Source organism: Carlito syrichta, unplaced genomic scaffold (genome assembly GCF_000164805.1).
Source record: "Carlito syrichta isolate Samal-C Ts95f unplaced genomic scaffold, Tarsius_syrichta-2.0.1 Scaffold131442, whole genome shotgun sequence".
Lineage (NCBI taxonomy): Eukaryota > Metazoa > Chordata > Mammalia > Primates > Tarsiidae > Carlito > Carlito syrichta.
In genome coordinates, this window is record NW_007075538.1 from 39,701 (window position 1) to 49,505 (window position 9,805).

At 51.5% G+C, this 9,805-nt stretch overlaps 1 protein-coding gene across 1 annotated transcript in view; it reads right to left on the bottom strand.

The window, feature by feature from the left end:
- Nucleotides 1–9,805, bottom strand: part of ZC3H4 (zinc finger CCCH-type containing 4) — a 43,739-nt gene that overhangs the window by 23,688 nt on the left and 10,246 nt on the right. Inside the window, exons 2-3 of the mRNA XM_021708154.1 lie at nucleotides 1,742–1,961; nucleotides 1,349–1,459 (exon numbers count right to left, since the gene is read on the bottom strand). Coding sequence (XP_021563829.1) covers nucleotides 1,349–1,459; nucleotides 1,742–1,961 — 331 coding nt within the window. The remainder of the gene's footprint in view (nucleotides 1–1,348; nucleotides 1,460–1,741; nucleotides 1,962–9,805) is intronic.

Below are 9,805 nucleotides of genomic sequence, written 5' to 3' on the forward strand. Positions count from 1 at the left end.
CCACCGCAGCCTCAGCCTGCTGGGCTCTGGTGATCCTTCTGCCTCAGCCTTCCAAGTAGCAGGAACTAGAGGCACACGCCACCACGCCCAACTAATTTTTGATTTATTGTAGAGCTGAGGTCTTGCTAAGTTGCCCAGGCGGGTCTCAAATCCGCAGGCTCAGGGAATCCACTCACCTCAGCCTCCCAAGGCATGGGATTACAGGCTGAGCCACTGAGACCGGCTTCTATAGTAAATTAAAGTTAGCCAGGTACCAGTGCCACTGCACTCCAGCCTGGGTGATAGAGTGAGATTCTGACTCAAAAAATAAATAAATAAGCAACTTGGCGAGACCCTTCAGTCCCTGCCTCTCTCAGGCTTGAAGTCCAAGCCTGTGTCAGGTGATCACTCTCAACCACATTATCTACTATAAATCATCTGACAGCTTTAAAGAGGCACTCACAGCCGGGCTCTGTGGCTCAGCCTGTAATCCCAGCACTTTGGGAGGCTGAGGTGAGGGGATTGCCTGAGCCCGCGGGTTCAAGACCCGCCTGGGCAACTTGGCGAGACCTCATCTCTACAATAAATCAAAAATTAGCCGGGGATGGTAGCTACTTGCAAGGCTGAGGCAGAAGGATCGCGGAGCCCAGCAAGTCGAGGCTGTGGTGGCCGGGAGCGGCCACTGCACTCCAGTCTGGGTGACAGAGTGAGACTCCAACTCAAAAAAAAATTAAAATTAAAAATAAAATAAAATAAAGAGGCATTCACTTTAAAACACTTAAAAAACCTGGAAATCCAAGCTGATTCGTTTTCTTATGGATTTCTCTGGAGGAAGAAATGGTATACAAACTGAGCAAATAATCTGAATTTCTGCTTGGGCTCAGCTATGCAATGGGATGAGTGTTTAACTTCTGACTGTTGAACACTTGCGATTATTTCACTCTCTTGCCAATTTTCCACAAAACGTTGTTTCTGAACAGTGGAAGCCAGTCAGCCATGACTTGGACCAGTCAGCATCTTTCTTGGAGACGTACAGAGAGAAGGCTCAAGAGCATACCTTAGGCTGAGGCGGAAGGATCACCGGAGCCCAGCAAGTCGAGGCTGCGGTAGCCAGGAGCATGCCCCTGCCCTTCAGCCTGGGTGACAGAGTGAGACTCCAACTCAAAAAAAAAAAGCACACCTTATAGAGATCAGCTACTGTCCAGGTTCAAAACCTGGCTCCTCCATTTCAAAGGGATAAAAACAACATCTGGTCTCTCAAGACTGAAACCCACGTGCATGCCACACAAGAATGCCCTTCGCAGTGCATGTGCACAGTGAACGCCAGCGGTTTCACTACACCCAGCTCCCAGTTTCGCAGGGGACTCACCGGTGCATATGGGGGGCTGTACTCTCTGTACTTGCGGTGGCCCTTCTCACTGGGGCTGAAATCTGAGTCATCAGAGAAGTCAGAGAAGTCATCACTGGAAGAAGCATGGCGCTGCAATGACAGGGAAGAGGACTCAGCAACTGTGCTGCAGCAGCTGGGGACAGACGCTGCTGGATGTGCCGCAGGGCCCCATAAGCCACTTGAAACACCTCACCCCGGGGCATGAAGTGGCAATGGAGCATAAGCTACCAACTCTTTTAAAAAACGGTCAACATGAGGCAGGCAAAATGATTAAGAGTGCCCTCAAGGGCTGACAGGACAAGCCAGGTCTTGGGATCTAGGCCAGGCTTGAGGCCAGGCGGCAGCAGCCCCAGGGAACTTTCCTGGACCTACTTTGTGTTTAGATTTTCTCCTCTTCTTCGACCTCCTCTTCTCCTTCTCCCGCTCTTTCTTCCGCTTCCGCTTCAGCCTCCTGTGAGACTTCTCCTCATCCGAGTCGCTATGGTGCTTCTCGCCCTTTTCCTTCCGGCTTCTCTCGGGCCCTCCGGAAATGTCCTGGGTCTCCTCGGCCCCATCATCCTCCAGCTCGCCTTCCTCCAACTCACCATCTTCCCTACAAGCCAACCCCAAAACCACCATGAATACAGGGTTGAGAGGATATCTCGAAGGTTCTGAGCTGGCCGAGGATGCCAGGAACAGAGGCCTAACCGCTGTGGAGTGGAGAGAGGCCCTGGGAGGACGCAGGGCTGCTGCCTCTTAACCCAGCCCTCATCCTCACCTAAAAGGACTGTGCCTGCTCTAATCTAACCTGGCTGGGGGTGGGAGAAGTTCAAGGTACTATCACTACTTCTGGGACAAATCTATGCCAGGATTCCCCAAAAGGACTAACGTTCTTAGAAAAAGAAATCAACGAGGTTCCATGGTCACAAGAGTCGCAGAAAAAGCCCCATTTCTGGGACTCACAAAGTTTGGGACTAAAATCCACATGAATGCCATGCAATGAAGCCCCGCATAGGAACAGGTGCCCAATAAACACTGGCAGAAGAGCTGCTGAGAAGCCCTGTGGTCCAGAAACCCTACAGCTCTGCTGGGACCTTTTCTGAAACTCACTTGACCACAGAAGCACGCTCTCCCAGGGGATACCAACCAGCATCCCCCCCAGAGGCCCAGGGTCTCACGCTCAGTCCCAGCCCCCTGTGAGCTGGGCGTCAGTTCCACCTAAGGTCGAGGTGGTGGCTGTGGACAGTGGAAAGAGGGCAGTGGTCCTGAACCAGGGGCTTCCTGGGCCCCACTCACAGGCAGGCCAGGGCTGTAGCCTGAGCACACTGAAGGTGCCTTACAAAAGCCCCGTGAGAACCACTGGCGAGCAGGCTCTGAGCCCCAGGTCTGACCCACCCTGTCAGTTCCATTGGGCGGGAGGATGCTGAGCATCTTGAGGAGAGGGAAGAGTCCCAGACCATCCTGCGCCCCCCTGAGGCCCTCACATGATGGCTGAGCCTTTCTCTCCCTCCTCTAGCTCGCCTCACCTCTAGGTAGCCTCTGGCTCCCCATCCTTTTCCTGACTTTATCAACTACTCCAGTCATCCCAGTCCCCAGTACCTTGAAAACTAAAAATGTTTTCCAAACATGACAGCGACTGTCAATCTGACACTCTATACTCTGCGGGTAGGGTGGGGTAGTGGTGAAAGGAGAAAGAATTAAGAATGGAGGAGCTGAAAAAAGCATCTGGTGTTTAAGCCAAACCCACAGACACAGTTCTCACAAGTACAGAAGGTGGTAAATAAAAAAATACATATATTTAAATTGGAACCTCATTCTGTTGCCCAGGCTGGAGTGCAGTGGCATGGATCAGACTCACCACAGTCTCAACCTGCTGGGTTCAGGTGAACCTCACGCCTCAGTCTCCCAAGTAGCTGGGACTGCAAATGCACGCCAACACATCCGGCTAATTTTTTTTTATTTTTGTAGAGATGAGGGCTTGCTATATTGCCTAGGCTGTTCTCAAACTCCTGGGCTCAAGCAACCCTCTCACCTCAGTCTCCCAAAGTGCTGGAATTACAGGCATGCCACCGCACCTAGTGAAAAAAATTTTTAACTTAAAAAAACTCCCAAAGTTCATCATGAATGACCACAGAAAAGTTTGTGTGAGAGCATTAACATTCCTTCCATCTCAATTAACTAGGACACAAAAGAGAAGAAAGATAACGTTAAGGGCACTGTAATGAGCTCAGGACCCAAAAGACTAACCACAAAGGGAGCTGATCGAAGCAGAAAGGGAAAGGCTGGCGCTGCTCAGACTGGCTGTGCACGGCCCAGGAGCCCCAAAGCCTCTAACACAAATCGCAGTGGCTCAGAGGGCCCTCCACAGTCCTTTTACTCACATCACTTCCTTTGTCCTCCTTGGGTCAGCTCCCCAAACATCAAGGAGTCCCTCAGAGGGGCTTTTCTATTAACTTCCATTCCCAACTCGAGGGGACAGTCTGGCTTAAAACCCAAGTGGCCTGGCCCCACAGATACCCCAGGGTAGAGGTCAATGGCAGCTCTCGAGACAATGCAGGACAGGAAATTCCTTCTGTGGTTTCTTTTTTTTTGAGTTGGAGTCTCACTCTGTCGCCCAGACTGGAGTGCAGTGGCCGCTCCCGGCCACCACAGCCTCGACCTGCTGGGCTCCAGCGATCCTTCCGCCTCAGCCTTCCAAGTAGCTGGAATTACAGGCGCGCGCTACCTCGCCCGGGTAATTTTTGATTTATTGTAGAGATGAGGTCTCAAACCTGCGGGCTCAGGCAATTCACTCACCTCAGCCTCCCAAAGGCGCGGGATTACAGGCTGAGCCACCGAGCCCGGTTCTTTCTGTGGTTTCAATGAAAACAATATGGAGAGGCGACTCATGTGCACCTGGGGTTGTTTTTTGGATGAGCACACTTTGGGAGGGGGGAGCAGGTGGCATTCCTGACATAAAGGCACCTTTCAGCCTGGGTGCAGCCCATAAGGCAGCAATGGAGCACAGCCCTCATTGAACACCTCACCCACTGAACAGGCCACTGACTGGGGAAACTGGTTCTGTCCCAAAGGAGAAGTTGTTATTCAGTGACAAAGCAAGTTTCCTGTCACCCAGAGTGTGTTGACACTGGAGGTGGTGACTGGAGTAAACCTGACTATATCCCCATGGGAATACTGGGGGCGGGCCAGGGCCATACATCAAGAGAAACCCAGGAGAGACAACAGAGAGACTGGGTGAGGAAGGCCAGGGACAGACTGGAGACAACAGGCTGGCGTTCCACGGAGAAAAGCTCTGACGAGCATCATTCTCGACACACTAGTATGGAAGGGAAAGGATTGAGAGGGCCACAATCACCATTCAGGCCTCAGATGCTTCTGAGCACCTCCTTTTCTGCATTTTCCTTGTATAAAAGATTCACGTGACAAGAAACTCAGTCCAGCCTCCATAACACACAGGGTGGGGTCAACGGAGCCAGAACCAGAGGCAGCCTCAGACACCCCTCGTCTGTGCCCGATACTGCGCAGGGCAGGCAAGGGTCACACTCAGGGGCAGCTGAGGCCTCCATCCCTATCCTGATGCCACCCATTGGCTCAGACAAAGGTGCAGGCTGTTCCATATCTAACATCTGGAGACAGGGGACAAAAGACCATCCAAGGAACTCCAAAAGCCTTAACCATCATCCAGGATGGTTCTAAAAAGGACTTACCAAGATAGGGAAATTGGGCATTCAAATCCACTCCAAAAGACAGCCAAAGAGGGATTCTTCATACCATCAGTAATAACAATCCTAGCCATACCTGGACTTGGTGAGAATCAACCACACAACTTTTTACAAAACAGGCAGTGACTGGTTGGAACTTTGTTTTCCCATAGTTGGGAGAGGCTGAAAAATAAACAGGACTTCTTTTTTAACAAATTGCTGGCCAGGTGCGGCGGTTCACGCCTGTAATCCCAGCACTTTTGGAGGCCAAGGTGAGGGGATTGCCTGCGTCCACAAGTTTGAGAACAGCATGGACAACTTGGTGAAGCCTCATCTCTACAATAAATCAGAAAATTAGCCGGCGTGGTAGTGCGCACCTATAGTTCCCGCTACTTGGAAGGCTAAGGATTGCCTGAGCCCAGTAGGTCAATGCTGGGGTGGTTGTGAGCTTGCCACTGCACCCCAGTCTGGGCTACAGAGTGAGGCTCCAACTCAAAAAAAAAAAAAAAATGAGCCAGGCTCGGTGGCTTAGCCTGTAATCCCGCGTCTTGGCAGGCTGAGGTGAGTGGATTGCCTGAGCCCGCGGGTTCGCGACCCGCCTGAGCAACTTGGTGAGACCTCATCTCTACAATAAATCAAAAAACTAGCCAGGTGTGATAGCATGCACCTGTAGTTCCAGCTACCTAGAAGACTGAGGCGGAAGGATCGCCGGAGCCCAGCAGGTCGAGGCTGCGGTGGCCGGGAGCGGCCACTGCACTCCAGTCTGGGTGACAGAGTGAGACTCCAACTCAAAAAAAAAACCAAACCAAACCAAACCAAACAAAAATGCTAAGCTGGGCATGGTGGCTTACACTTGTAATCCCAGCATTTTGGGAGGTGTAGGAGAGAGGATTGCCTGAGTCCAGGAGTTCAACACCAGCCTGGGCAAAGTGGCAAAACCTCGTCTCTACCAAAAAAAAAAATTAGCTGGGTGTGGTGGCGTGCACCTGTAGTTCCAGCCACTTGGAAGGTTGAGGTGGAAGGATCTGAGTCCAGCAGGTCAAGACTGCAGTGGCCGTGAGCATGCCACTGCACTCCAGTCTGGACGACAGAGTGAGACTCTGACTCAAAAAAAAAAAATTGCTGGTGACCTTTGAAGGCACGCTGGATGTGACACTGGTCCAGTCACTGCATTCTCAGTGCTATCTGCCCATGTCATGCTCTCAAGCCCCGCAGAGCCCTGGGCTTAAACCTCTGCCGATGGTCACCTGAGGGGGGCCCTCCCACACACTGGAGATGTCCCCCAGCTAAATGTCCTGCTTGAATATGAGGTCTGACTATACTCTTCAGACTCTGTTTGGTAGAAAGAAAAGAGAAAGAATGCCAGGCCGACCGGGAGAGCACAGGGATCCTGTGGGCTATCAGCATGAGGACAAAGGCAGTCTCCACGACTCGGCATCATGTTGAACCAGCGCCACTTAACAGACTGCCAGCAAAATCCATGTCAGAGTGGGATTAAATACCGAGGGAGTACGCTTAATAGACCATGACATAATCCCCCAAGAAAAGTGGGGGAAGCCCCACTGCGCTAATCATTTCAATCTAGACCTGCCAAACCCTCTTGAGACAAGCAAGCAAGGGAAAAGTCTGCTGCAGCGGCCTGCACAGGGACCACACCATCCCCAGAGCCTGGACGGCAGTGCCCAGCACAGCTGCACCTGGGTCAGCAGCCAGAACGCTTGGGAGCAGGAAACCAACCACCCTGGGAGGCTGACTGGGAACTGGCCCCCCGGAGGAAATGGGAAGAGGCCAACACATTGCCGGAGTCAGTTCTGCCTCATACCTCCTACACGAAGCTTTCAGGGCATTGGAGCTTCCATTCCAGAGCTGGCTACTCTTCCTCTTGGGGTCAAAGAATAGGTCCAGCTGCCCATTCTCCAGCATGCCTACTAGGCCACCTCACAAGCCTGCCCAGAGACATGCTGGGTCATTGTATCCCAGGAGCTTGGCAAAAAAAGTACTTAGTAAAGATACTCCACTTCCAAAGTAGGCTGGCCTCACCCACCCACTGTAGACCTAGACATCGCGCTTCTTTGTGCAGACTAAGGAACTCAACCAGCTCTGCCTCTTGCCCAGCGTGTGCTCTGCCATGCAACCTGAGCCTTGGTTTCTCATCTGTAGAATGCGATAACAGTATCTATCTCAAGGGATGTAATGGTTAAATAAAATAATAAGGGTTAGCCGGGCTCGGTTGGCTCAGCCTGTAATTCCGCGCCTTTGGGAGGCTGAGATGAGTGGATTGCCTGAGACCGCGGGTTCGAGACCCACCTGGGCAACTTGGAGAGACCTCATCTCTACAATAAATCAAAATGAGCTGGGCGTGGTAGTGCACGCCTGTAGTTCCAGCTATTCGGAAAGCTGAGACAGAAGGATCGCCGGAGCCCAGCAGGCAGAGGCTGTGGTGGCTGGGAGCGGCCACTGCACTCCAGTCTGGGTGACAGAGACTCCAACTCAAAAAAAAAAAAGGTAAATAAATAAAAAATAATAATAATAAGGGCAATGCCCTTGACAGGAGGGGCAGGCCCAGAGTAACAGAGAAATAGCAGGTACTGGTCTTAAGAACCAGCCAGCCTGAGTCTATACGTGGATAACCCTAAGCTGGTGAGAATGCTCATTGGGGGGTAACAGCCACCTCCCCTTGGGAGACACTGCTGACTGCTGGTCAAGAAATTTCTGCTTCACTTCGTCTCGACCACCATGCACTAGCCTCTCCCAACCAATCATGCTGTCCAAACTGACAGGTGACATCTCCCTTTCCTCAGCTCTGACCTGGGCAGTACCAGAAAGCAACCACATAGCTGACCAGGAGAAAAGGCCCAGGGAGAGCTGAGCCCTGGGAAGAAACGAAGGTCCCTTAGAACATGAAGACTGAGGCCGGGCTCGGTGGCTCAGCCTGTAATCCCAGCGCTTTGGGAGGCCGAGGTGAGTGGATTGCCTGAGCCCGCAGGTTCAAGACCTGCCTGGGCAACTTGACGAGACCTCATCTCTACAATAAATCAAAAAATCAGCCAGGCGTGGTAGCCTGTAATTCCGGCTACTTGGAAGGCTGAGGCGGAAGGATTGTTGGAGCCCAGCAGGTCGAGGCAGTGGCCGGGAGCAGCCACTGCACTCCAGTCTAGGTAACAGAGTGAGACTCCAACTCAAAAAAAAAAAAAAGAACATGAAGACTGGCATGGATCAGGGCAACTTGCTAGATGGGGGATTGGACAGAAGCTGAAAGGAACCCAGGGTTGGCGGATCTACCGGCTTATAAGGGGAAAAAAAAAAGAGGCAAAATATAACAAAAAAGATGGAAATTCGTGGGAGCAACAGCTATTACCTGAAGATCATGAGAGCCCTTGACAAGAGGCAGCTAGATTAATGTGAAGGTCAGGGTTATGATCATTAGCTGCCCAGACTCTCAACAAATTGCCTGGGTAGGCTCTGAATGACCCATTAACCAGGGACAAAATCACAAAAATTACAAGGAGGCTCCACCTCTTCAAACGTTTAACGACCAGCCTAAACGCGGAAGTCAGGATCCCCAAATCCGACCCTGTGGTAAAGTCGTTCACTAGGAGTGAAAGCACACGGCTTTTCCTTTAGAAAACCAGCTCAGGGCTCGTGCCTAAGAAAGGCCCCCAAGACCTTCTCTTGATTTAGGACGTGGTGAAGCAGCCACGGGGGAGACACCTCACTGAGGGTTTTTCAGAGCCAGGAAATTCTTGAAATAAACCTCGGGGTCTTGCACATGTTTTGCAGTGTCCTTACTACCTAGGCTCATCAACCAGAAACCAATAGCAAATGTTTCTGTCTCCCCTGCCCTCAGCATTCTCAGGTGTGGTCACAACCTGCTCTGTGACATCACACCATCTCCACAATAACATGTCCATGGTATAGCAACCACCCAAGCAGCAGGCACAAGCCCACCACGGGAGAAGAGAAGTCCAACCACCAACACCCACACCCAACACGAACAAGACGGTGTGCCCAGTACTAGCCCCGGATACGCACACACCTGCTGGCAGAGGTCAGCATGGGGAACCCGGAGCACTGGGAACCTGGTCTGGATATCTGAACTATTAGGTAATTGTTAATTTTTTTTTTTTTTTTTTTTGAGTCGGAGTCTCATTCTGTCGCCCAGACTGGAGTGCAGTGGCCGCTCCCGGCCACCGCAGCCTCGACCTGCTGGGCTCCAGCTATCCTTCCACCTCAGCCTTCCAAGTAGCCGGAATTGCAGGCATGCGCTACCACACCTGGCTGATTTTTTGATTTATTGTAGAGATGAGGTCTCGCTGCCCAGGCAGGTCTCGAACCCGCGGGCTCAGGCAATCCACTCACCTCAGTCTCCCAAAGGCGCGGGATTACAGGGTGAGCCACCGAGCCCGGCGGTAATTGTTAATTTTGTAAGGAATGATGGTTTTGTGACTATGTTTTAAAAAATCCTCAAGTCAGAGATTCATACTGAAGAATTTACAGATGAAATGAGAGGAGATCTGTGATTTTCTTAAAAACAGGCAAGAGACAGGGGAATAGCGGAATGAACCAAAACTAGCCAAACGTTATTTACTGTTGAAACTAGGTTATGGCTATATAGTCCAGCTCACTGAACTATTTTCTCCCGTGTGTTAGAAAACGCCCATAATAAAAAGTTTAGAGATCATTTTTTTTTTTTGAGTTGGAGTCTCACTCTGTCGCCCAGACTGGAGTGCAGTGGCCGCTCCCAGTCACCGCAGCC